The sequence below is a fragment of the Terrapene carolina genome, unplaced genomic scaffold (assembly GCF_002925995.2).
Source record: "Terrapene carolina triunguis isolate 2854851 unplaced genomic scaffold, T_m_triunguis-2.0 Scaffold23, whole genome shotgun sequence".
Classification (NCBI taxonomy): Eukaryota; Metazoa; Chordata; order Testudines; family Emydidae; genus Terrapene; species Terrapene triunguis.
In genome coordinates this window covers 9,999,766-10,026,943 of record NW_020664374.1, presented here as the reverse complement: position 1 = coordinate 10,026,943, position 27,178 = coordinate 9,999,766, and the positions used below count along the sequence as shown (strand labels likewise).

At 43.2% G+C, this 27,178-nt stretch overlaps 1 protein-coding gene across 2 annotated transcripts in view; it reads left to right on the top strand.

Moving 5' to 3' along the window:
* Positions 1-15,947, top strand: part of LOC113404964 (patatin-like phospholipase domain-containing protein 4) — a 43,990-nt gene extending 28,043 nt beyond the window's left edge. For both annotated transcript variants that reach the window (XM_026649510.2, XM_026649515.2), the window contains exons 6-8: positions 2,864-2,929; positions 8,745-8,897; positions 15,317-15,947. In XM_026649510.2, coding sequence (XP_026505295.1) covers positions 2,864-2,929; positions 8,745-8,897; positions 15,317-15,448 — 351 coding nt within the window. In that variant the 3' untranslated portion in view covers positions 15,449-15,947. The remainder of the gene's footprint in view (positions 1-2,863; positions 2,930-8,744; positions 8,898-15,316) is intronic.
* The last annotated feature ends 11,231 nt before the right edge of the window (positions 15,948-27,178 follow it).

Here is a 27,178-nt window from a genome sequence, read left to right as displayed (position 1 = left end):
GTGGCTGGTCAGAGCATCCGAGCTCGGACTGCTGTCCAGAGCGTCAACAGAGTGGTGCACTGTGGGATAGCTCCCGGAGCTATTACCGTCGATTTCCATCCACACCTAGCCTAATTCGATATGGCCATGTCGAATTTAGCGCTAATCCTCTCGTTGGGGAGGATTACAGAAATCGATTTAAAGAGAGCTTTATGTCGAACTAAATGGCTTCCTGGTGTGGACGGGTGCAGGGTTAATTCGATATAACGGCGCTAAAGTCGACATAAAAGCCTAGTGTAGACCAGGCCTAAGAGGAAGAGAAGGGCATATCTAAAGGAAATTCTTGTGTTCAAACAGGCCTATACACCACCAAAAAAAAAAAATGCATGTGTACAGTATGTCGAGCTCAGAGGGGCCACATCTCTGGTGCTTTCCAACATTTTCTTCTAAATGCCATCATGTAGACTTGGTCATGATTGTGAATGTGTGCTGATCTGAAAACAAATAGGAATGAGGATTCTTGGGGTAGCTGGGGAAGGGGTTCTTCCCCAAAACCTCTTAAAATATTGGATGCAATCTTCTATATTTTAGGCAATATTTGGAAAACATTTATTCAAAATCTATAGGGGGTGGATGGGCCAACCAGTGGCATGTTTGGGAGGGTTCCTTCTTTCCCTGTCTTCCTGAGCATCTGTTAGAGTCAATTGGAGCTGCTGGATGTTCAGCACTTAAAAATCCAGCTACTTGTTTAGATCTCGAAATATGAATTTAAGTGCCAGTTTTGAAAATCTTGCTAAATCTGGCAATATTCAAAATTGGTGGGCTATTTTTGTTGAAGAAGAAAGCAGAGAACTTCAGCTGTCTGAAACTGAATCTGAGCATGAAAGAGATGGTGCAGATGGGTAAAGGAAAATATTTTGAAGAGTTTGCTGCCAGTGTACAGTCTCCTTTGGTTGAAGGTTCATATCCACAGTTGGTCAATTCAGTCTGTAGTCCAGGAGTACTCTTGGATTCCTCAGTGACTCTGAGCTCTCACATACCAACAGACATAAGTAATGCTTTCTGTCACTTCTGGTTGGCTAGGAGACTCCATTATTCTGGTGGGCAAACAGCTGGTCTCAGTTATTGATGCCTTCCTCATCTCTCAGCTAGACTACAGCAATGCAGTATAGTTGGATATGAAGCCTTCAGCACTTAGGAAACTAGTACAACTAGTACAAAACGGTACAGGGCATCTTCTCAGCAACACAGCCTACGCTGAGCATATCAGACCTGTCCTCCACTCTCTTCACTGGCTTCTCATAGAATTTTGTGTCAGGTTCAGGGTTTCAGTCCTTCTCCTCAAAGCACTCCATGGTCTGGGCCTGGGATAGCAAAAAGATCATGGTCAACAGCTCCATTCCTATGACATAATGTAACTCTTGACAGTAAGAGTGAAGCTCGTCTGTGCAGGAAGTAGAACTTTCTTGGGTGGCAGTTGCAGTCTGGGACTGTGGAATGAAGACTAAGGAACATCACAGACTTCACTTTCTGCTGCAAGTGCAAGGCACATTTCTTTTATTTTGCCTTCTCTAATATAAACACATAGCAACAGGTATATTAAAAAAAAAAAACCTACCAAAACAAGACACTCCACTGCACTTGTTTCTACCCCTTAAGAGCGGATGGGAGACCTGAACGTGACAATTGTGTAGTTACATTGCTTAGTGCACTACTGGAAGGAATTCAGATACTATGGTGATGAGTGCAGTATAAAAACCTGTATAGAATAGAGTAGAATAGTTATGTCCTTTGTTCTGGAGAGAAGACAGGTGAACAGCAATCTGCAGTGAATGCATGTTCTCTGTTACAATAGCCAATGCTGAAAAGTGTAGAGTCAGTTCTCTAGGTGTGTGCTGCATTGCAGTGTATTGCTCTAAGCTAGAAAACTACAGACTGTTGCCTTGGGAACTGCTCTGCTCTTGTCGTTTTTGACAAGTTATATGCTTGATGTGTCCATAACACTTGGCCCTGATGATTGTAACCACTGTTAGCAGTGAAAAGGGTTGTAATGGTAAAACATCAATAATTACAAAGAATTGCTTAATGGAATACAAAGGTATTATTTTTTGGCTGCTTTTTAAATTGAGTTGTATGTGCACATATGAGTGTAATCTTTGTGTATCAATTTTATGAGAGCCAAAATCCACCCGGTTATTTAGTATGAACTAATGTAAGTCCAAATAGTAACTTGTCGCTGTCATTCTGTGATAGCCCAGCACACAAAAATAAAAGAAAAAGTATTCATTTAGGTGGATGGTATACATATGTGAATTTTAAGGCTATCATTTATAAAAGTGCAATTCCTATCATACTGCATTATTATTCAGAAAAAAATGATGTATTAGAAAGAAAAACACTGTGCCAAAGTATCTGCTAAATGCCTGCCTTTCGCCAGTTGTAGCTTCACTTTTCAGTATATAACCATGAATAACACAGTTTGTTTACAATCTACATATATTTATATTTAAATCTATATTAAGAAATTGTGATTTTGCAGCAACATGAAAGAATAAAGTAAATCTAAAATTAGTTCTGATTCTTCTAAACCAAACATTATTAAATCAATGACAGAATAATTGATTTGTACCATGTGCACTCTCTGAGATTGCCATTTGTAACTTAACTAAAATAACAGTCCTGAATTCTTAATCACATTTTGACATACAGTACATAGCAGATATTGAGATGAATATGTTTTTAAATGGTTATTTTGAAGTGGAACTAACATGTTGAATAATGATTACTGTATTAACTGGTAAAGATTAAATGACACACAAAAAGAAATATTAATATTTTCAGATTCATCTTACTGACACCTTCTTTTTTCTTTTCTCCTCTCTAGGTCCTCCTAGCCAGCAGTTTTGTGCCAGTGTATGCAGGAATTAAAGCAGTGGAATATAAAGGAGAGGTAATATTGTGATGTTTGAAGACTTGGGTATTTAATTACAAAAGCATTTTTCATTTGTGACATCAAAATCTCAGATGAATTTGGGGGCTGGGGAGAAGGGAGAATCACAAGTCCATTGTTTTGTTACACACTGATCGTTATTTATTTAATACTGTAGATGAAAAGAGCATTAAAGGAAGTCATTGCAATCCATTCTTATACAAACATAGCGAACGCCAGAGACACTATACATTTGGAAATGGTAGAGACCTGAAAGCAGCATTCTTAAAATGTTAATATAATATCCAGTTGTTTATCTAGTCTGATGGGCTGCTAATGATTACAGTATTGTTTGTAGCACAAAAATCTCTAGGTAACTTTTTCCTTCTAAAAATTGTAGTTGGACTCAGCTGAGATGTACCAAAATGTTAATGTTACATTTAGTGTTTTTCCTCCCATCAGATCTTTTGCAGAATAAGTTCAAATAAATCATTTTGCGCATCACTGAAATGCATTCATCTTTGGCAATTTAGTATTTGGCTGCCAAGAGAAAGCTTGAGTTCATTTCCTGGTTGTTGGAATGATGTATGTAGTAGTGCCTTGTACAATTCAACTCCACTGATGACATATCTGGCACGTAAGAGCACCACCCTAGCCAGTAACTTGAGTCAGAGGGGTCAGACCATGATGAAAGGTCCCCCAGAAATTCAGTAGCAACCTCACTCTTTGCCAGATGGAGTCATTTGGATGTTGATCTTGTTTTCACAATTCAGAGTACATACACTGGATGTCAAAAGCACTCTATTACTTGAATGGGACGAAATCTCTTTGTAAATCTAAGGCTATCTCTATACTGCACATCAGTTGTGGCAGCACATAGGGTATGTGTAGCTACATGCCACAGTGAAAAACAGGCTGCGTCCACATTGTAGTGTGAAGCTACACATATCAGTTAAAGGCTTTGCCAAGAGGAAGACAGTGGGGAAAGACTCCAGCAGCGGGGAGCTGGTAGAGCCTTTCCCAACTGCTGGAGTCTTTCTCTGCTGCCAGAGAAGGCTCCTGCAGTGGGCAGACAGCAGGTTGCTACATTGCTAAAAAGAGCAGTATAGATGGGGAGGCACTGCTTGGGCAACTATAGAGCCATGTAGGTTATATACCTGGGTACATATGCACAGGCTTCAGGTGTGTCTTTTCTTGGCTAATCAGTCCCTTACCGTCTTCACTGCTATTTGTACCCCTGCTAGGGGGCTAGCTTTGTATATTCTCTACACTAAGAAGTTTGCAGTAGTTTTTTTGGTGTTTGGCAAGAAGTTGAAAGGATAGGCCATTTCAGTTCAGAAGTTACCTGGTCTGGCTCAGTTAGCGTTGTCCAAGAGGACTTAGATTCCATTCCACTAAAGGAAGGGCAGCCACTGCTGCTTGCCTATATATTGTGCCATTCACTGAAATGTGCACAGCTATTGCTTCGTGGTCAATTCAGACTTTTATGTAGCTCTGTTCTTTCAATTCAGAAGCTAAATATGTGGACAATTTGGGGGAAGTAGTACTTCATTTGTTTAGGAGTACTCAGTCTTCCTCCTGAAACTTGTTGCTAATCCCCTAAAGTGGAGAGCAACAGAAGATTATTGCATTTGATGTGAAGGGTAATTTATAGGCAATTAGAGTGTGTGGGGTCTTTCACCCTCTGTTCCAGAATGCTTAAAGAGTGGATGAGACATGCAAAAATTTTACTGCTTGGTGATGGTTCTGTGGCTCATGAAGCAAAGCATGTGACTCTTAAAAAATCGCTCTGCAGATGCAATATATTTAGAGAATTTCATTTACTGGTCTGTGTAGATTCCATTAAGCCCAGCCCTCATGCTTTACATCCTCAATTTGAGTTTCTGGGTTGGTTTTCATTGCACACTATTTCAGAATTTCCCCTATCTTTGCACTTTGAGCCACTTATAATAATTCAAAAGTTTTTGCATTTTCAATCAGTGTTCATAACTCTAAAGGTACTGTGTAATGGCATGGAAATTAATTGGAACTGGGACTGCAGTGCTTAAGCCTATGGAACAAATGATTTGTAATTCAGCCCCTTTTAGTAGTTGTGTATGGTCTCACAAATGTTGAAGTTTTGAGGAGGGGCATTTTGCAATATAAACAGAATTAGAAAAAAAAAGTTGAAAGTTTGAGTTGTGAGATTACAAAGTTGGAGATGTTAAACTGTTAGAAAAATGGGAATTTAAAGAAAGTAGGATGTGAGATTCTTATTAAAAATACAGTAGTGTAAGTAATACGTTATTGGTGACAACCCAATTGTTCTGGGGGACCAGGCAAAAAGAAGACTGTCAAAGAGTCACAATATGTGGGCGTGTGAGAGAGGGAGCAGTCTTCTGGAATTGTCAGATTTGGAGTTGGCTACAGAGGGAAGCCCAAGTTACAGAATCACATGGTTGGTCACAGATAGGGAGCTGGGCCAAGGGCAACTGCCCTTGTAGAGCTGAAAAATAGGCTGGCCTACAGCAGAGACCAGTCCACTATGGAGGTAGCTTTGCAGCCAAATGGTGGAATATGGAGAGCCCCAGAAGAGCTGCTGAACCAGAAGATGTTATAGACAGAGGTAATGCTTGCTATACATTGGTCACCTCATTGATTATTGCTAGGGTCTTGCAGTGTCCTCCTAATTGAAGGACTGGTTTCACTTCATGTGACAAAGGCCATAAACCATTTTCAGACAGAGTAGAGGTAATAGGCTCTTTTGGAAACCTGTCACAACCGCATTTCCTGTGACTGAACCCCAGAGGTATCTTCGTCATCTGCCATTAAGTTTACAGAAATTTGCACTGTTTTGCACTTGGATAGTGGGCACTTATTAATTGCGCACATGCCATCAGCTCATTCCTCCAATGAGGACTTAATATCTCTTGTGTTGTTTGTAGGAATACAATTTACGATTAGTAAAATAACAAAGTTATAAAGTTTTGAAAATTGTTTCAGCCAAGTACAAAATTTGTGGTTTTTTTGGGAAGTCAAAGCCTTACTCAGATGTCCCTTTAAGCATATAACAAATTCAGGCTAGTTTAGCAAACGCATGAATTTTGGTGTAGATTTGGTGAGGCATACTCTAGCTGCCAAATTAGGGAAGATAATCTTCTGACCCAAGTTAATATATAAATATAATAATAGTTTAGACATGAATAATTTATTGAAATTGATGGATAGGTGTTGTTTCCCCAAAAAGCTTAACCAGTCAGGATAATGCTAGTTAATGGCAGAAAATTATAAAATGTCCTTGTCTCCACAGCAGGTGCATGGAATAGCAACTATTAACTTCATGGTAACTCAGAACAGTGTTAATATAATGAAACAAATTGCTATAATTAAATTGGGAAACATAATATGTTACTATTACCATTGCCATCATGTGGCATAGTTTTTTTAACCTTTTTTGAAGACCTGATACTCATCTCCTGTCAGCATTCTGTCATTGATTTTCATAGCCAGAATGTGTGCGCTTTTGTCCCTTGAGTTATGTTATCCAAATTGTCTTAGCATTGGGCAAGCAAAGAATAAATGGAGTACCACACCTGTTTTTTTTAAAGATTGCTATAATATGCCAATTGGCTAATGTGTTTTTTGATCTAGGGGTTTATCTTTAAATTGATTATTTCAGTTACTAATTTAATAGTTCAGACAGGACTTTTGATGTATACAATCTAATTAGTATTCAGTTATTTGTTTGAGAATCCTAAAACTATGTCCGAATTTGTATTGGTGTGTACAAACTTGATACTGGTTAGCTTTACTTCTGGGGGCATTCTGCACCAAAAAATTAAAAATTCCGTGCACAATATTTTGAAATTCTGCAAAATTCTTCAATTTTTTTGTCAAAATAATGCTACGTAATCATGCCAGTTTCAATTATTTTGGTAATTTATTTCAAAATACCTGTCAGCAAGTATGTCTGTAACAATACACACAAACAAAAAATTCCTCCAGGAATAGAGAGTTAAAAAAAATCCCTATGACAACCTAGTTCCTGTTTCTCTGCTCCTCTCCCTCCCCCCCAGAGCCAAGCTGGGGGGCCCGGCACCCACAACCCCTCCCCCAAAGCTCAGCTGCGGGGGGGCCCCTAGCCAGTACACCCAAACCCCTTCCTCTGACAGACCCCAGCTGTGGGCCCCTCCCACCCGACCAGATACCCGCAGCCCCTTCCGCCCTCGCTCCCTAGGGGTCCAGAGGGAAATACAGCCTGATGCTCAGTCCCAGACTTGCACGGAGTTTCCTGTGTGCCGCCCTTTCCTTCCCTTCCTTCTTATCTATAACTATAGTTTGACTGACCACTTCTGCAGTTTTTGTGCAATGTGCTGCTCACAGCCCTCATAAATAAAACATGCAAGCAGTACCTTCTGTTGTAGTTACTTGGATTGTTAATTAGTTGAACAAACCGGTCTTTTAAAAATAATAAATAGTTTAAATAAAAGAAGTGTTATATAAAAGCACTCATCTGTATGATTAGATAGAAATTTCATCTTGAACAATGGAAATTGGAATTCCAGTTGTATCTTTTAACTTTCTGCAAAAAGTTCATTTGCATCCATATTTTCATTGGGCTACACATTTTTGTTTTGTTTAGAATAATTGTTCTATAATACCCTGTTAGATCTTAGAGTTGTTATATAAATATATGCATGCACATATACATAAAACATTTCTATTGTTTATATGTATATATACACACACACACACGCTATATCAACATGCAAAATTGTAAATTATTAGTATTCTAACTTCCATATAATCTCTGAGGAATTCTGTTATATTGTGCTTTTGAGGTTTTTTTTACTGATATTCGTATGTTCTTATTAATCTGTTAACTAAAAAACAAACAAACCAAAATTAGCACTGAGTCAAGATTTAAGACAAGTCCAGAGTACCAAGTATATATGAAACATTCACTAATAAAGTAATACATGTATATAATGTTACCCAGTGAGCAATGAATACTTTGTGTTGTCCAGACTTTAGAATTTTGGTTTATTTGGTATTCAGGAAAACATAATGTTTCTTTTATAGTGTTCTAAGAAGGACAGTATATATTCAACATGTTTTTTAACATTTTTTTTTTTGTTTATGTGATCTAAGGGGGCCAATGACAAAGGTTCAGCACTAGAGCTGGGCAAATACTTGATTTTTCTGTTTGTTAGCGGTTTTGAAAAATTGAAAAAAAATACTTGATTCGGGTTGAACTGAATTCAAAACTTGCCAAAAAATTTTTTGAGTATCCCACATCATAGATGAATTCCCTAGCCACCAGACTACAGAGATATCTTTCTCTCCTTTTGGCCCAGTCACTATTCATTGGACCAAAGAGAGTGAGTAAGAATATCACTGTAGCTTGGTGGTTAGGACACTCATCTATGATGTGGGACGCCCAAATTCAAATCCCCACTCCAGTGACTACTTCATTGTTTATACATAGTGGGAAAGACTATGAGATATCTGCCCCAGTGTATCCCATAGTCCAGTGGTTAGGGATCATTCCTGTAATGAGGGAGAACAAGTTCAAATCCCTTCTCTACATCAGGTCAAGGGGAAATTTAAACTTGTGTCTTCCATATCTCAGGTGAATGATCAAACTAGTGGGCTGGCAGTTATAAGGGAAAGGCCGTCTCCTCTACCCAGAAAAATATATTTAGGGAGAAAACTATTCAGTGAATTCATGTCAAATTCATGAATAGTTTCAGGTTGACTAAAACTGCATTTTCAACTAATAAAATATTCACTATGAAAAATTTGACTCAGCTCTAGTCAGCACATAACAAACTCTGACTTCTTTTTTTTCCAATAGAAATGGATTGATGGTGGCCTTACCAACGGCCTCCCTATTCTGCCTGTGGGACGAACAGTCACTGTTTCTCCTTTCAGTGGTCGATTAGATATCTGTCCACAAGACAAAGGACATGTAGATCTCTATATAAAAGTTGCAAAGCAAGACTTAATGGTGAGTGATTTGTTTTTAACTAATTTTGGTGATAGCATAATTATTTTTATTTTTGCTAGCTGTTTTATGTGATTTTCAAGAGCAGCTAAGATAGTTTGGTACTCAACTCCCATTGACTTTTTATGGGAATTGAGTACCTAATCTTTTTTAGGTGTGTTTAAAGAAAAAATGAAGTGTTGGATTTTCAGTTTATAAAATGAGCTCAGTGGGCGCATGTACATTTTTTTTTAAAAGGCTACAAACTCCATACTATAGAGCAATGTTAAAAAAAAAAAAAAAAAAAAAGAGGAGAAATAGAAGAAGATAAAGAAGTTATTCTATCCTAATACAATTCCTCCAGCAAAGGCCTGGGGAAAGATTAGATAGCATGACCTACAACTTCCAAAGTGGAGTAATTATTCCAGAATAAAGTGATTCTTATTCCAGAATAGTGTCTACACAGGAAGCTATTCTGCAGTAGCTATGCCAGTAGGGTTGTCACCTCTGAGGTACAAAAATCCAAGACATCTAGGATGATCCAAAGTCCACAAAACTGGACAGCTGGCAGTGTGTACTGAGCACACTTACAGATTTTCCAGGACAGCCACCTCAAAAAAGGATGATCATGGGAAAACCTGAACAGGGCAACCTTATATGCTGATTAATTTCCTTGTGTACACAAGGCGTAAGGGCCTTCTTCATAGATTCATAGAGTTTAAGGCCAGAAGAGATCACTAGATCATTTGGTCTGACCTCCTGTGTATCACAGGTCATTAAATTTCACCCAGTTACCCTTGTATAGAACCCAGTAATTTGGTATGACTAAAGCATAAATTGTCTTTGACTAAAGCATATCTTCCAGAAAGACATCCAGGCTTGATTTGAAGACCTCAAGAGATGGAAAATCCACCATTTCCCTTAGTATTTAGTTCGAATGGTTAATCACCCTCACTGTTAAAAATGTATGCCTAATTTCTAATTTAAATTTGTCTATCTTCAGCTTCCAGCCATTGTTTTCTTGTTGTGCTTTACTCCACTAGACTGCAGAGCCCTTTACTACCCAGTATTTTCTCTCTACACTTATGCACTGTAATGATGTCACCTCTCAATCTTATTTTTGATGAATTAACCTGATTAAGCTTGTTTAGTCTCTCACTGTAAGGCATTTTCTCACGCCCTCATAAATTTTGTGGCTCTTTTCTGCACACTCTCCAATATTTCAACATCCTTTTTAAAATGTGGACACAAGAATTGTATGCAGTATTCCAGTATCTCTTATATCAGTGCTGTATACAGAGGTAAAACCTGTTTATACATCCAAGGATCACATAAACCCTTTTTGCCACAGCATGGCACTGGGAGCTCATGTTGAGTTGTTTGTTCTCTGACACCTATATCCTTTCCATACTCACTGATTTCCAGGACACAGTCCCCAATTCTGTAGGTATAGCCTTGTTCCTGGTTCTTTGTTCCTAAATGTATCACCTTGCATTTGGCTGTATTAAAATACCTTTGGTTTGAATGGACCCACTTACCAAGAGATCCAGATTGTTCTATATAATTGCCGTTTTCCTCATTACTTACGACCCTGACAGTTTTAGTGTTATATGCAAATTTTATCAGCAGTGATTTTATATTTACCTCCAGCTCATCAATGAAATGTTGAATAGTGTCTGGACTAGTACTTATACCTGCAGAACTTCACTAGAAATATCTCATTCAACATGAATTCCCCATTGACAACTATTTTATGAGATTTATGTCAGTTAGCTAGTTCTTAATCCCTTTAATGTGTTCTTTATTGATAGTTTGTGGTGCTAATTTTTAATCAGAATGTGGGGCGGTATTAAGTCAAACACATTACAAGTCGAACTATATTAGGACTATGCCAGGGATCGGCAACCTTTGGCACGCAGCTTGCCAGGGTAAGCCCCCTGGCAGGCCGGGCCAGTTTGTTTACCTTCCGCATCCGCAGGTTCAGCTGATTGCAGCTCCCACTGGCCGTGGTTTGCTGCTCCAGGCCAATGGGGGCTGCGGGAAGCTGCAGCCAGCACATCCCTCAGCCCGCGCCGCTTCCCACAGCCTGCATTGGCCTGGGACGGCAAACCGCGGCCAGTGGGAGCCGCGATCGGCCGAACCTGCAGACGCGGCTGGTAAACAAACCGGCCCGGCCCACCAGGGGGCTTACCCTGGCAAGCTGCGTGCCAAAGGTTGCCAATTCCTGGTCTATGCAATTAACTTTATCAACCAAACTTGTAAGCTCCTTGAAGAATGAAACCAGGTTTGTTTGATAATACATACTTTCTGTAAAACCATGTAGACTGGCATTATTTATATTCCTATCCTTTAATGCTTTATCAATTGAATATCCTATCTGATTTTCCATTATTTTGGCTGGGATTTATGTCAGGTTAACTAGCTATAGTTACCTGTCCACTTGCCCTTTTTGAGTATTGGCACAACATTAGCACTCTTCCAATTTTGTGGAATTTTCCCACTGTTCCAAGACTTATTAAAAATTGACATCAGCAGCGGGGAGCTGGCAGAGCCTTTCCCCACTGCTGGAGTCTTTCTCTGCTGCCAGAGAAGGCTCCTTAGTCAACTCTTCAGGACTCATGGGTGGAAGTTATCTGGGTCTGCTGATTGAAAAATATTTATTCCTAGTAGATGATGATTGACTAACTTCCTTTGTTACTAATGGGCTGGAAAGTACATCATCCATATCTGAAATGAATACTTCATCCCCTTTCTTTCAAAATATAGGGCAGAAATATTTATGGAACTTTTCTACATCATTATTAACAATTTTACCATCTCCATCTGTTAACAAGGGAATATGGGGTAGTATACCATTTGAGGGATTTCTTTTGATCCTAATATACTGCAAGCCAAACCAGTAAGGGATTTGTCATCGATTGCCCGTAATGCTTGTGCCTTAAATGCTCTGCTGCTGTGGCTCAACCTGGATACCGAAAGCCTGCAGACAAGCCATGCACTGAGTGTCTGTGATAAGCAGCTCTGAACCAGCAACTCTGATTCCAGCAGCCTGCTTGTTAAACCCTAGTCACAGTCCAGTATACACCAGCTCTGGTTATATCTTGCAAGATGATCCAAATATTCCTCCCCAGTCTCAGTTTTTCTCAAAAGCATGTGCTCTGCAATGTCTAATTCTTCCCTGGACCATTCAGTGGAATAAGAAGGTTTGTTTGTTCCTTTAAAGAGACAAAATGCACAGCTTTATCACTTTAACCGGAGCTAGCAATCATTTTGTTTCAAACACAGCACTGGGTTGGTATAGCTTGAAAATAAAACAAGTTTATTAACAAAAGGATATAGAATTTTAAGTGTGCTCAAGTACAAAAGATAGTATTAGAAATGGTTTCAACCAAATAAAAGTGAAAAATGCTTTCTAGTGTGTAACCTACAGCCTTTGTTCCAGGTAGTTTCCTTATCAATCAACCTTCCAGCAAGATGGCTGACCACCCCTCTAGTCAAGATGTCCCACAAAGTTTATAGTGCTTGTTTCCTTTGTCATCTTAGGGGGTCTTTGCTTCTCTCTCTTATAATCTAGTGAACTTTAGAAGTTGACTCTTCTGAAGGTTACCCCCCCCACACACCCAAAGTAAAGCTCATTCAGGCTGTGAGGAAGGAGACATGGTTTCTGCTAATGAAGAACTTTCCATGGCTTCTTCCTCCACTGGTGTTTGCTAAAATGCAAATGACATGTGATTGCTTATTGACTCTGATGACCACTGGAGGCATCAGGCTGTCCTTTGTCTGGGAAAAGCCTGTTTACTTGTCTGGTAAACACCTTTTCTACATTTCCTTCATATTTGTATAGCCCCTTGAGCATTTACCATAAATACACCACTCAAGAATATTAATGATCAGTGTGTTGTTAGTTTTCCAATTACATGACACCTATCAGATACTTTAACATTAATGAATTGAGGCACCTTGAGTGGATGCTGGTAGGGTCACCTGTACTTACGCTCCTTATTGTCCTTAGCCTTTCCATCCATTTTTTTCCCTTGAGGTCTTAAGCTTCCCTTATCAATTATCTATTACTGTTTATTTCCCTTTTTCCCATTTGTTATATATTTGGGTTTTTTATTTCTAATTGCTCCCTTCACTTTGCTCATGAACCAGGATGGGCTTTCAGCCAGATTTGTATTCTTTCTTGTTTATGAAATTATGGCTTTTTTGACATCTAATAAGATCTTCTTTGAGATTTTCATTCAGATTTTTCTGCCTAAATTTTTTCTCCCAATCCATTTTGCTCATAATATTCCTCATCTTTGGGAAATTAACCCTTTTGAAGCACCAGATATGTCTGGGATTGTCCTCTGTTTGCCCTTAATTGAATGTAATCATGTCATGATCATTGATTCCTAGGCAAATACCAACTTCTAGTCCAATGATTGTTTTTCCATCATAATGAGGTCCAAAATAGAGCTAACTCCTTTTGGGTGCAATACTTTTGTGTTAGGAAATTATCTATAATTTTTAGACACTGATAATTTTTTTCTATTGGTTGCTTGAGACTTCCAGTATATGTTGCTAATATTAAAGTCCCCCCTAACAACACAATCTTTCCTTCCTCATATTAAAGACAAGTGCTTAAGAAAGTAACTAATCCTGCTCTCTCTGGTTTGATTCAATGGTCTGTAACAGACTCCCACGAATACACTCTCCTGGGCTTTATTAGTTAGCACATTGATCTATATGCATTCAAGATCCTATGCTTCTGAGTTACAAATAACTCTAAAACAAGTAATGGTATCTTTAATATCACACCCCAATTCTTTCACCCATTCTGTCCTTCCTAAACCAAGGGATTTTAACATTCCAGTCATGTAAATCATCCCACTGTTTCAGTAGTGCCAGTTATATCAAATTTATTCTCACCAATGTAAACTTCCAATTTCTCTTGCTTGTTGTCCAGACTCCTACCACAGAACAGTTGAAAAATGTTGTGTCTTCATATTCTATGTCACATCAGTTTAGTTTATTTATGATGCACTAGATTTGAGTTTCTACCACATTTGCCACCTCCTCCTATGTTGCCCTCCTAGCTGCTCCAATTAGTTTCCAGTTGGGAAGATTAGCTCCCTGCTTATGAGATGCAGACTGTCTTTTTCCTATAGTCCTCTCTCCCAGAGCAATGTGGCTCAGTGTTCCACAAATCCAAGCCAGGCATTCAGCCGACAGTTCACTTGCAGTATTTTCTGCCTTTTTTTACTTGTGAAGAGAATGAGGAACTTGAGTCATATGCAGTATGACAAATTCTTTCCTATGCAGATGACCAGCACAAGGCCTTTGCACCACCGAAGTCCTAATTAAGCACTTAAAATAGATCTTAATTGGGAGTTCAGTGGTGTGCTAGTCTTCTGTACGAGAGTGAAATCACCGTGAGATACAATAAACCAATGGAAAGATTCAGGGATGTGGATGAAGTGATGAGAGAGAGATTACTTCGGCAGTGGCAGGGAGTGCTGAGGACAGACAGGAAAAGGTTGCATTATTCAAGGTAAGATGATTAGAATATGGACAAGGATTTCAGCAGTAGGAATGGTTTGGAAAGATGATTTTGTAGGTGGAATTAACATGTATATGCTGTCTGCCACACATTACTTGGCTAATATTTGCATCATGTATCCATATAGAAAATAAGTTGATATCGTCCAACTGAGTCATCTAGCTGAGTCTTGGTTGTATAAACAAAGTTTGGTGCCTCATCCATACATGCTAAAGAGTTTATTTGGAGGGCCCTCTGTTTTCTGCATCTGTGGAATTTGCTACAGAAGTCACTTCCTGCCCTACAGTTGTGCTCCAGAATCTGAAGTGTCACTTAAAACAGTTTCTAGTCCTCAGAGTTACAGAGACAACCTTGAAAATGTTAACCAAGTCAACGGATGCGTGTCTAAATCTGCAGTCAACCTGAATCAATAGTTCTGAGAGTTTTGAACTGCCCTATTCAACTCAGACAAGGCTCCAGAGACTTGGTGATTCCATAGTTGCAAAATTTGATTAATTATTTATTTCAAATAAAAGTAATTATTATTCTGTAATTATATTGCACCATTTGTGAAGTGTGTAAGAAATAAAATATATATTAAATGAGTTAATCATTTAAACTAATGAATGTCTAATATCTTATTCATTGTAATTTTATTTATTATTGGATTAAATTACCTACAAATAAAATAGTCTTAATGAAAGAATCTAAAATGTAAGGAGGGAGAGCAAATCTATAGCCAGACAATCATTACACTATCAGGATGATCAACTGGCGTCTTGAATAGTCCTTAGATTTTGGAAACATCATCTATCCAACCTAAAGGGGGGTAGGAGAGATGAAGAGACAAAGAGAACAAGAAAATCAAAATACAATAGTTGGTCCCGACAGTTGCCTAATTTAAAATACTTCTCTGTTGCAGTTGTCTGTGGCCAACCTGGTAAGGCTTAATCAAGCTTTATTCCCACCAAGTCAGAAGACGATGGAATCACTGTACCAAAATGGATTTGACGATGCTGTACATTTTCTACTAAAGGAAAACTGGTTTGAATAGATGATGTGCATGGAAAATTAACAATGTCTGATAGCTGTCAAAACAAAGTACATGTGTCACGCAGAACCCAAGATATTGCTGCCATGGTTTTTGTTTATTAAAATACAAATGCCAGAGGTATTGCATCAGTCAAAAAAATATACAGGTGCTTTGGCTGAAATTTGTCAGCATGTCAAAATGGAAAACTGTACTTACATGGTAAAAGGATCTGCTGTTTCAAATAGGTGTAATAGTAAAATCTATTAAAATTAAAAGAAGGTTGTTATTTAGGATGTATGGTACAGACTAGTGTATTACTTCATGAAATACTGAAAATATGATTGCTGACATCAATCATATATGAGATACTCATTCAGGTTATGTCCTGAAAATTTGCACTGTATCTAGTGCTCTTAAGCTTTGAATAGTTGTGTACTTTCTCTGTTAATCTTATTTTTGAGCACAGTAATTGACTGGTTGTAATACTTCAAGCATGAACTCTAATTACAAAGAGATTGTGAGAAACAATACAGTTTAATTGAATTTCTTTAATTATAATACATGTATTTTTTTCACCATTATAAATTTTTATCCTTTAAATCAGTTCCAGGACTTTTAAAATCCTGAAATACCCATCTGTTTCAAAATTTAAGAACTTTTTTCTGTAAAATGTTGGAAAGAAGATTGCACCAGATATAATTAATTTTATTTATGCAGTGGTTCTTTGTCTACTAAATTTTAATAAACTAATTTATGTTTGGAACTTTGTCAGGTATTTATTTTGTTGTAAATTTCTCAGTACTATGGTGTTATACTTCATTGATCCATTTTGGACAAATGATCGATATTTTTTAAAAGTTTGCATAAATGCATGTTTTCCCCCTTCACTAAGAGCGTAACCTGCATCATTGAAGCTAATAGAAGTTTTTCCATTTACTTAAATGGGCGCAGGATGACGTCCCAAGGTCATAAGAGGGTCCCTAATAACTTTAGTGAATAATTTACAGAAATTAAGAGGCAATGTTTTGGAGACCTAATCTGAAATGTTCTGCTGAGATCAGCAGATCTCAAATGTTTGTATTTAGAGATTCAAATCATACATTTCCAACTATAGTCTAGTCCAATATCTCTATCCATCTCTCTAAAATACTATTTGACAGGGGCTAATTAAAGAAATCTAAACTATTTCAGCAAGAATTCTTTGAAAAGCTCTGACAGTTGCTTTTTTTTTTTCAGTAAAATCTACTCTGATAGGGTTGGCAGAGACATAACGCCGGTTCCTGAGGGTCTCAACTCCCATTGGAGTTATTGGAATTCAGGTAGCTCAATAACTAACAGGTTCAGATTCTGAAGGCTTTTCTTTTGACTTCATGGGTTGAAGGATCAAGCCTTTAACCTTTATATTATGAAATGGTCACAAGTCTTTTTTTATATTTATGTATGCATTTTCAGTAACATTCCTTGTTCTTTAAAAAACATATGGCTTGGATCACATGCAGTGATTAGTCTATTTGCACTATAAAGATTAAACTGTGTGTAAATTATATAATGTTCAAATGAACAATGGCAAGTACACTGCAGTCTATGTAATGGAAAATATATAGATGAGAATTTGAAAGCATCTACTACAGATGTTTATAAACCAAGCCCTAGCAAAGAAAATACTGCACAATTGCAGAATTTATGTTGAAACTTAGACTAAATGAGACTGGAGTCTGCAAATAATAAATTAATATCTGGAAACAATGTGATTCAAGTGCTTTTTGTGTTGCCTCATTTATAGCACAAAGAAATTACTGTAACTAGAGATAAAATGCCATTTCCTTGAACACCAACTTAAAAATAAATATAAATGTTACTTACATGTTCTTTAAAGCAACAAATTTTTCCCTTCCCAGATGTAGAAAGGTCCCATGGATATTACGTCATTGACTCATTTAGTTTGTGATCCACTACAACCCCCATATCTTTTTCTGCAATACTCCTTCCTAGGCAGTCATTTCCCATTTTGTATCTGTGCAGTTGCTTGTTCCTTCCTAAGTGTCCTTATTTAATGTAATCATATTTATTTCAGACCACTTCTCCAGTTTGCCAAAGTCATTTTGAAATCTAATCCTGTTCTTCCATGTGCTTGCAATCCTCCCAGCTTGGTATCATCCTCAAATGTAATAAGTGTACTCTCTATGCCATTATCCAAATCATATGAAGATCTTGAATGGAACCCGATCCAGGACAGGTCCCTGTGGGATTCCACTTGATAAGCCCTTCCGGTTTGACTGTGAACCATTGATAACTACTCTGAGTATGGTTTTCCAACTAGTTGTGCACCCACCTTAGAGTAGGTTCTTAGCTACATTTCCCTAGTTTGCTTATGAGAAGGTCATTTAAGACAGTATCAAAAGCCTTACTAAAGTCAAGTTACAGACAACATTTCATGATTACTGTCATCCAAGGTGCCTTCCGCCTTTTAAAGTGTACTTTTCCCATTCAAAAATATTTTTGGTGACCTTTATGTGCAGAGCGATAGTGCTGAAGTGGGTGAAGCAGAACATTAGAATTTGGCAGGAAAACAGCCATTACTGAATCATTGAATGTTCCAGTTACAGTTGCTTTTAATTCACCCTTTGTGTATATCTAGTTGATTGGGTATGAGTTGTTAGTACTTTTGACAACATTCCACTGCTTAACCTAGCAGGAATGTAAATGTGTGCTCAAATATAGGAGCCAGGAGATTGAGTTCTAGTGACTGACCCTAATAATTCACTATTTCACCACCTCTATTTACTGAAGCCTTACACTGCTCCCTAGGATATAGGCTATTATTCCCTTCCCTCCATTTTTAATAGATAAATATAACAGGTCATTGGTCCTGGCGCATGTACATATAAAAAAAAATGTGCCCTGTCTGAAGGCTTTGACTGACTGAGTCAGGTGATCATGGTTCATGTGACTGCTTGGAGGCAGCACTATAAGAGGCGAGGCCTGTTCAGTCAGAGAAGGAGACAGGCTGGGGTTTGTAGCTTTTGTCCTCCGTGCCCAGGCAGGTGGAAGATCTACTAGGAGATACATGCAGAAAGAAGAGGTAGAAGCCTAAATGGGGAGAAGCTGTGGAAAAGGCCAAGGAGCAGATCCAGGGTTTCAGCGAAGAACTATAGAGTCTTTGAAACATTTGACACAGAGTTGAATTCTTTTGTTAAATAAAGAAAACTATGGAGAAAGACAAATTGCTGGGAGCTTTAATTGATATACTGGCCTGTAGTTGAGCCAACAGTTTACAATAAATTTATAATCTGGTAGGCAACCTATGGCATGTGTGCCAAAGGCAGCACACGAGCTGATTTTCAGTGGCACTCTCACTGCCCGGGTCAGTGCCACTCGGCAAGGCCCTGAGTTACCAGGGGCACCCCTCACTGATGCGGGGCAGCCTACCTCCTTTCCAGGTGGGGGCCCCACTTCTGATTCTCCATTCATCGATGCTGTAGCTGCAGCACCCACTATGGAGCAAGAGCCCAGCATCACTGAGGGCTCCCTTCCCGTGTCCCTGACACCTGAGCCCAGCCAAGAGGTGCCACCCCCCGGTAGCTCAGCTGCCGGGACTCACGATCCCGATCACACTCCTCTCCCTGATCCCGCTCCTGATCCCTGCCCTGCCCCCATCCCTGATGCTGATCCCGTGTCCCTCCCCTCCACCTCCCGTGCTGCTGCCATCCTGGGGTTGTCTCATTCCCCTTGCTAGTGGATGACCCCCAGGGAGCGGCTTTCGTGTTCCCCTGTCCTGACCCCTTAGGGGCTGCTAGTTTCCCTCTGATGCCCCCCACTGAACTGGGGTCTGAGGCGGGCTGCGTGGTGCCGGCACATTGGGTGCCACACCAGGGGTCCGCCCACTGCCTGCCCGTCTCGGTAGGCCACAGGGCTTCGACAGGGGCCCCACCGGAGGACGGCCAGGGGCCTGTGACCTCACCCCCGATAGGCTGTGGGAGGAGCTGCGAGATTTTCTCCAGGACACCTGTGGGTCCTGGAACAAGGTGCAGCTTGCTCTCCAGCTCTGGGGGGACTTTCATCAAATCCTCTGGGTCGTGAGGGCCATTTTGGGGGAGGGTAAAAGGACTGGGAGGCTGGCCACTTCTGCCTACCAGCGGACCCGCTGCTTCCGTGACTCCCTGCTTATTGACGGGTTCAGTCACAGTTTGCTATGTGGCCCAACAGTGCCCGCAAGCATCCCTGTTGGCGAGGATCCCCCCAGCCCCTCCCTATGTTACCCATCACCTTCGCTACACTAAACACCTGGGTCTGTAGGCTGGGTCTCCGCAGGTGCCAGGTGCTCTCCTTCCTTTGAGTGGGAGGGTACTTTGTGGTTCTCCTGCAGAGACCCATACGGATCCAGCTGCCGAAGCAAGTTGGCGGCTGGAGTAGGGGGACAGGGTTTATTTTAGCCACCTCACAGCTTGTAGGCCAGAGTGGCTACCCTGTTCTCCCCCAACCTATGGCCCAAGGTGCTGGGGGTTGCCAGGGCTGTGCTGGGCAGCCTCCTGCACCTCTGGGTTTGCATGGAGGGGCTGGTGGTCAATCTCGTCAATGTCTATGCCCTGACATCGGGCCCAGAGCAGCTGCGCTTTTTTCAACAGGCATCCACCTTCCTCAGCTCCTTGGATCCTTGCGAGTGCTTGGTCCTGGGTGGGGACTTTAACACCACCCTTGATGAGTGTGACCGCTCGGGGACCAAGCAGTGCCTGGCCACCGCGGACATCCTCCGGGAGATTGTCGACCATCACCCTGACAACGTGTCGATGTTCACCTTTGTCCGGGTGGAGGCCCATCAGTCGCGCCACTCCTGGTTGGACCGCTTTTATTTATCACCTTTCATGTACCCACTCCTCCGGCATCCGGCTGTCCCCGTTCTTGGATCACCATCTGGCGACCGTGACGGCCTCTCTCAGCGCACAGAGGCCGGGGCCGGCCTATTGGCACTTTAATAACAGCTTGTTGGAGGATGTGGGCTTTGTGGCATCCTTCCAGGAGTTCTGGCTGACCTGGCGAGGGCAGAGGCATGCCTTTCCCTTGGCGCAGTGGTGGTGGGATGTGGGGAAAGTGCACGCCCGGCTCTTCTGCCATGACTCTTCACTCAGGGCGCCAGATGGTAGAGGGATGTGGCGATAGAGCAGTTGGAATGGGAGGTCTGAGAGCTGGAGAGGCATCTGGCCACCAGCCCCGAGGATCCATCCCTCTGTGGAGCATGCCTGGAGAAGCAGGAGGAGCTCTGGGCCCTCGAGGACCATCGGGACCGGGGTGCCTTTGTTCGATCCTGCATCCACCATCTTCGGGAGGTGGACCACGGCTCCCACTTCTTCTACACCCTGGAGAAAAAGAGGGGGGCTAAGAAGCATGTCACCTACCTTCTGGCAGAGGATGGCACCCCCCTCATGGATCCAGAGGAGATGCACAGGAGGGCTAGGGCCTTCTACACAAGCCTTTTTTCCCCGGATCTGACCGATCCCAATGCTTGCAGAGTGCTCTGGGATGGACTCCCAATGGGACCAGCTAGAGCTGCCTCTCACTCTGGCTGAGCTGTTGGAAGCCCTCCGCCGCATGCCCACAAATAAATCCCCAGGAATGGAGGGGCTGACCATGGAGTTCTACCACGTGTTCTGGGATGTCCTCGGCCCGGACCTTGTCACCATCTGGGCTGAGTCCTTGGAGAGTGCAGTCCTCCCCCTGTCGTGCAGGCGAGCTGTGCTCACCTGGCTTCCAAAGAAGGGAGACCCCCACAACCTTCGCAACTGGCATCCCATCTCACTCCTCAGTACGGACTACAAAGTCGTAGCAAAGGCTGTCTCGCTGCGGCTGGGGTCTGTGCTGGCGGATGTGATCCACCCTGACCAGACCTTCACCGTCCCGGGTTGTACCATCTTTGATAATCAGTACTTGGTCCGGGATCTCTTGGAGTTCTGATGTAGGTATGGCCTCTCGTTCGACCTTCTGTCCCAGGATCAGGAGAAGGCGTCCGACAGGGTGGACCACGGGTATCTCCTGGGCACTCTGCGGGCATTCGGCTTCAGACCCCACTTCGTGGGTTTTCTCCAGGTGCTGTACATCTCTGCGGAGTGTCTGGTCAGGCTCAACTAGACCCTGACCAAGCCGGTCAGCTTCGGGCGTGGGGTGCATTGGGGTATCCGCTGTCAGGCCAGCTGTATGCTCTGGCGATAGAGCCCTTCCTCTGTCTCCTCCGTCAGAGGTCCTCCACCTGTCCCTGGAGGAGGGAAAACAAGGCCTGAAGTGCCTGCACACTCAGGTCCAAATCTTCCGCCTCCAGGCCCTGCAAAGGCTCCTTTATGGTGCAGGTAGTCCAGCGTGGAGCATACTGATACACGCCTTCCTGCACAGATCCTATACGACCGGCAGTTCCTTTATCTCCATCCGAGAGGGCTCCATCAGTGAGACCTCTCTGGGCTGCCGGTCTTCTACCAGGGCCTCCTCCAGACCTGGAAACTGGTCTTGATGACCAGGTCCATGGCGGCCACCGAGGGGGCGGATTTCCTCATGGAGCCTCTGCTACACAACTCCCAGCTCCGTGTGCAAATGGAAGGGTCCCCCTCGGTGCGACAGAGGCTGGTCCTGGCAGAAGTCACCAGAATCGGAGACCTCCTGGACTATGACCCAGGAAACTGGCTGGATCCCCTGATGCTCGATCAGTGCATGGAGCTCTCCAGCCCTCGAACTACCTGGCACATACTTCAGGAGGTGAGGGCCACTTTGCTGCCCGCTGCTCGGGTCTACTTGACCAGGTTCTGCGGGAGGGGCCCCCCTGCCCAGGTTCTGCGGGAGGGGACCCCCTGCCCACCCTACACCCCGGGCCCTCCAGACCTTCTCATCGGGCCCCTGCACCCTGGACCTATCCAGTCATCCCACCCCTTCACCATGAGGTGGCTGCACGAACTACAGCTGCCTCGTTTCTGGACCGCACCACGGAGACATCTGTACACGCTTGTGCTCCACACCCTTCACATCCTCAGTCTTGCGTCCCACCCCGTCAAGAAGTGACGGGACCTCTTACCACCTCTGGTAAGAGATGGGCTAGCCTATATTCCACCCTGGTCCCGAAGCCCACCAGGGATATTAGTTGGCGGCTCCTTTATGGAGCCGTGAGCATGGGTATGTTCTTGGCACGGTTCACCCCTGTCCTGGACATCTGCCCCTTCTGCGGCGTGAGGGAGACCCCGGCACACATGTATCTGGAGTGGGCCAGGTTGCAGCCCCTATTCTGGCTCCTCTTAGACATCCTGTTATGTTTTTGGCTGCACTTTTCCCATCACCTCCTTATCTATGCACTCCCTATCCATGGCCCCACCAAGTCGCGGGAGTTCCTTGTCAACCTCCTCCTAGCACTGGCCAAAATGGGCATCTACAAGACCAGAGAGAGGAGGTTGTCTGATGGGGTTTCCTGCGACTGCGGGGCCTATTTCTGAACTTCATTCCTCTCACGCATCCTGGCAGAGTTCCTCTGGGTAGTTTCCGCTGGCTCCCTTGACACCTTCGAGGAGCAGTGAGCGCTGTCCGGGGTTCTCTGCTCGGTGTCCCCATCAGGTTCCCTTCGTTTGTGGATCCTCCCCTTAGGCTGGGGGAGGACATTTAGCAGTGGGGGGTAGGACAGGAACACTACCAGTTCACCATCCTCCTGTTTGGCCTCTCAACGGCACCCAGCGTCTTCACAAAGTGTATATCTGTGGTGGTGGCCTACCTCAAGCGTCGGGGGGTCCAGATCTTCCCCTACCTCAATGACTGGCTGGTCAAAGGCAGCTCCAGGTCACAGGTACGGGACCACGTACAACTCCTCCTGCCCACATGCACCACTCTGGGGCTGCTGGTAAACAACACCAAATCTACGTTGGTACTGGTACAACAAATAGAGTTCATTCTCGACGTGACATCAGCCAGAGCTTCCCTCCCACCGGACCTGTTCGAAACCTTGAGGAATCTTATCAGGACGATCACAAGTTTTCCTGTGACAACCTCCAACTCCTGGGTCACATGGCAGCATGCACGTATGTGGTATGCCATGCCAGACTCAGGATGCGCCCCCTTCAGCTCTGGCTGACCTCGACATTCTCCCAGTCCCGAGACAGGTTGGACAAAGTCCTCACCATGCCCGAGTCCATACTAGCCTCCCTCCTTTGGTGGACCACTCCGGAGAACATGTGCTAAGGGGTCCCACTCAGGATCTGCTCCCCAACTATAGAGTTGGTGTCCAATGCATCGGACTTAGGGTGGGGAGCCCATGTGGGAGACCTCCAGACCAAGGCCTGTGGTCCGTGCAGGAACTAGTCCTGCACATAAATGTCAAAGAATGCTGAGCAATCCGTCTGGCCTGCGTGGCCTTTCGCTCGTGCCTTACAGGCAGGGTAGTCAGAGTTCTCACGGACAACACGGCTCTGCTCCAGGAGGGGCCTGGGCAAGGGCGCGATTTCTAACCTGGTCGGGTCAGCTGCTATATCCCTTTCCTCCAATTCCGCTGATCAGCAAGTTCCTGGAAAAAATCAAGACAGACAAGGCTTGCGTCCTCATGATCACCCCAGCATAGCTCAGGCAACGTTGGCACAGGACTCTTAAGAACCTGTCCATTACCCCCCCCTTCCCTCCCCCTGGCCCCCCCCTGTGGCCACTACCAACCTGCCCAGACCTTCTCTCTCAGGACCAAGGTTGCCTCCTCCGCTCCAACCTTGCAGCCCTCCACCTCAGGACGTGGTTGCTCAATGGTTAGGCCAAGAGGAAAGAACCTGTTCAGAGGGCGTCCAGCGAGTCCTCCTGGAAAGCAGGAGGCCCTCCACAAGTCAGGCTTACCTGGCAAAATGGTCAAAGTTCTCTCAATGGGCAGCTGATCGCAGCATCTCGCCAGTGGCTGCCCCACTCCAGCTTATACTGGATTACCTCCTTCATCTCAGAGCTCAAGGCCTAGCGCCCTCGTCCGTCAAAGTGCATCTGGCAGCCATATCGGCCTTCCACCCGCCTGTGCAGGGCAACACAGTATTTTCTCACGCCATGACCGATCGGGCTTGGATCACCTCTTTCCTTATGTTAGGCCCTCTGTTCCATAGTGGGACCTGAACTTGGTTCTGGCCAGGCTGACAGAGCCTCCATTTGAGACGGTTGCCACGTGCTCCTGGTCCAACCTTTTGTGGAAAATAGCCTTTCTTGTGGCAATCACGTCTGCTAGGAGGGTCTCAGAACTCTGGGCCCTGACCTCCAAACCCCATATACGGTATTTCATAAAGATAAGGTCCCGCTCCACCCACACCCTTCGTTCCTCCCCAAGATGGTCTCCGCCTATCATATGAGCCAGGACATTTTCCTTCCAGTGCTCTGTCCCAAGCCTCACGCGTCTAGTGGAGAACGCCATCTTCACATGCTGGATGTGAGATGGGCTCTGGCTTTTTATCTGGAATGAACAAAACCGTTCAGGAAGTCTTCACAGCTGTTTATTGCCACGGCCGAATGAATGAAGGGTCGGCCGATCTCCACTCAGCAGCTCTGCAGCTGGATCACTTCATGTGTCTGTACTTGTTATGATCTGGTGGGCATTCCCCTGCCACCGATTGTAAGAGCGCACTCAACAAGGGCGCAAGCCTCTTCGGCCACCTTTCTGGCTCACATCCCTATTCAGGACGTTTGTAGGGGTGCTACATGGTCATCGGTCCACATGTTCACCTCGCATTATGCGATTGCCTCCCAGATCAGGGAGGGCGCCGGGTTCAGCAGGGCAGTGCTCCGTCCTGAGTGTCTGTGAACTCCTACCCACCTCCAACAGGTATAGCTTGGGAATCACCTACTGTGGAATGCACATGAGCAATCACTCGAAGAAGAAAAGACAGTTACCTTTTCCGTAACTGGTGTTCTTCGAGATGTGTTGCTCATGTCCATTCCACATACCACCCTCCTTCCCCACTGTCGGAGTTGTCTGGCAAGAAGGAACTGAGGGTGGGAGGAGTGCGCAGCGCCCCTTATACTGCGCCATGGTGGTGCCAGTCCAGGGGTCGCTATGGGCGCTCTCCTACTGTGGAATGGACATGAGCAACACATCTCGAAGAACACCAGTTACGGAAAATGTAACTGTCTTTTATTTGTTGAGATTTGTCCATAACTAAGGAGAGAATATACACCCCTCTGGAACAAGTAGTTCAATTTTTTTATATCATCCATCAGAGAGCAGCAACTATCAATCCACAACAGGGATATTTGGCACCCTCTGCTGGTCTCTTCTTCCATGAAATATCCCGTTGCAAGTTTTTCTGCCTCTCTCCAAGGGTAAAATTCACCTCTGTGCAGAGGACTAGTTTGAGGTCTGTGTGCTCTCTGCGCAAGGATGAATTTCACTCAGAAGATTTCAGTAAGCAGTATCTGATTAGGGGTGTGGAAGATGCAAATGACTGAGGAAAAAAGCAAATGACATGCTGAACTCTGCACTGCTTGTGAGGAGACAGGAGCTAACTGTGTAGGTGGATCAGACAGATCTAATGTCTCTTGGCCTATTGTCAGGCATTAAATCACTGAAGAGTCTTGGTCTTAGTTCCTGACAAGGTAAGCCTTCCTAAGTTGTGGCATAATAAATCATTTCTGTCTACCGTAGTGCCTGAACTCACTGTAGGGCTCCTCAAAGCTTTTTTTAAGGGCCAACTTCATTTAGCAGCCTTAATGACCTATCAAATGTGTCTAGGTTTGTGGAAGAGGTTCTGAGAAGTAGAAAATTAGCCTCCATGAATTAGTGAAGATAAGGCAAACCTGGGAAATGACTTTCCTCTATGACTAATGCCCTCAAGCTGTAGTCAGTCAGCTGGATTTGGGGATAAAGGGCCCAGAGCTCACAAAGCTACTAGAGAATAAAACGTATTCAAAGGATTAGGAATAGTTCTGGAAGAAAACTGGGAACTTTATGTGGTACAGGAATACACAGCTAAAGAATCCAGTCTCTCTGGGAAAACCCATTTTCTATAACCGGCCTCCCTTTTTGCACACACAATTATGGGTGCAATTACTGTCTTTTGGAAATCTAAGAACCTTATTTGCAGGTGTGCTGACACGTGTAGTTCAGTCCATATGTATTAAAAGAAAATGTTTAGGAATGCTTTTAGGACTAACTGATTAACAGTAGGCACCCATATTTGAAAATATGATTGTATGTGACTTGCCTAGGACCACTTTGGAGAAGGTAAGTCTTCTCTATCCCTATGACCCAATGCTTAGGCAAAGTTTCTTTCATTTTTCTCTCCTTTTCTCCAAAGTCAGTATTCATTTTCCTCTGAGTATATCAGACAGCAGCTCCCCCAAATAATAGTCAGGTTCTCAATTTAGTTTGGCTTAAACCAAAGTGGTTTTTATTGGCAATTTTACAAATAGAGAGAGAGCACGATTAAATAAAAGATAAACACCTAAATGCCTAGACAAGTACTGCAGAAAGCCTCACTAGACTGGCATTACATTTAATGTTACAAAATATTGCAAAATCACCATGATTTATAGCATGGTGGGGATTTGTTTAGTCTTTTACCCCGGTCAGAGAACACAGCACTTTGAGAGTCTGCTAAGCGGAAGCAACCAAGAGTCCTGTGGCACCTTATAGACTAACAGACGTATTGGAGCATAAGCTTATTCACCCACAAAAGCTTATGCTCCAATACGTCTGTTAGTCTATAAGGTGCCACAGGACCCTGTCGCTTTTTTCAGATCCAGACTAACACGGCTACCCCTCTGATACTTGCTAAG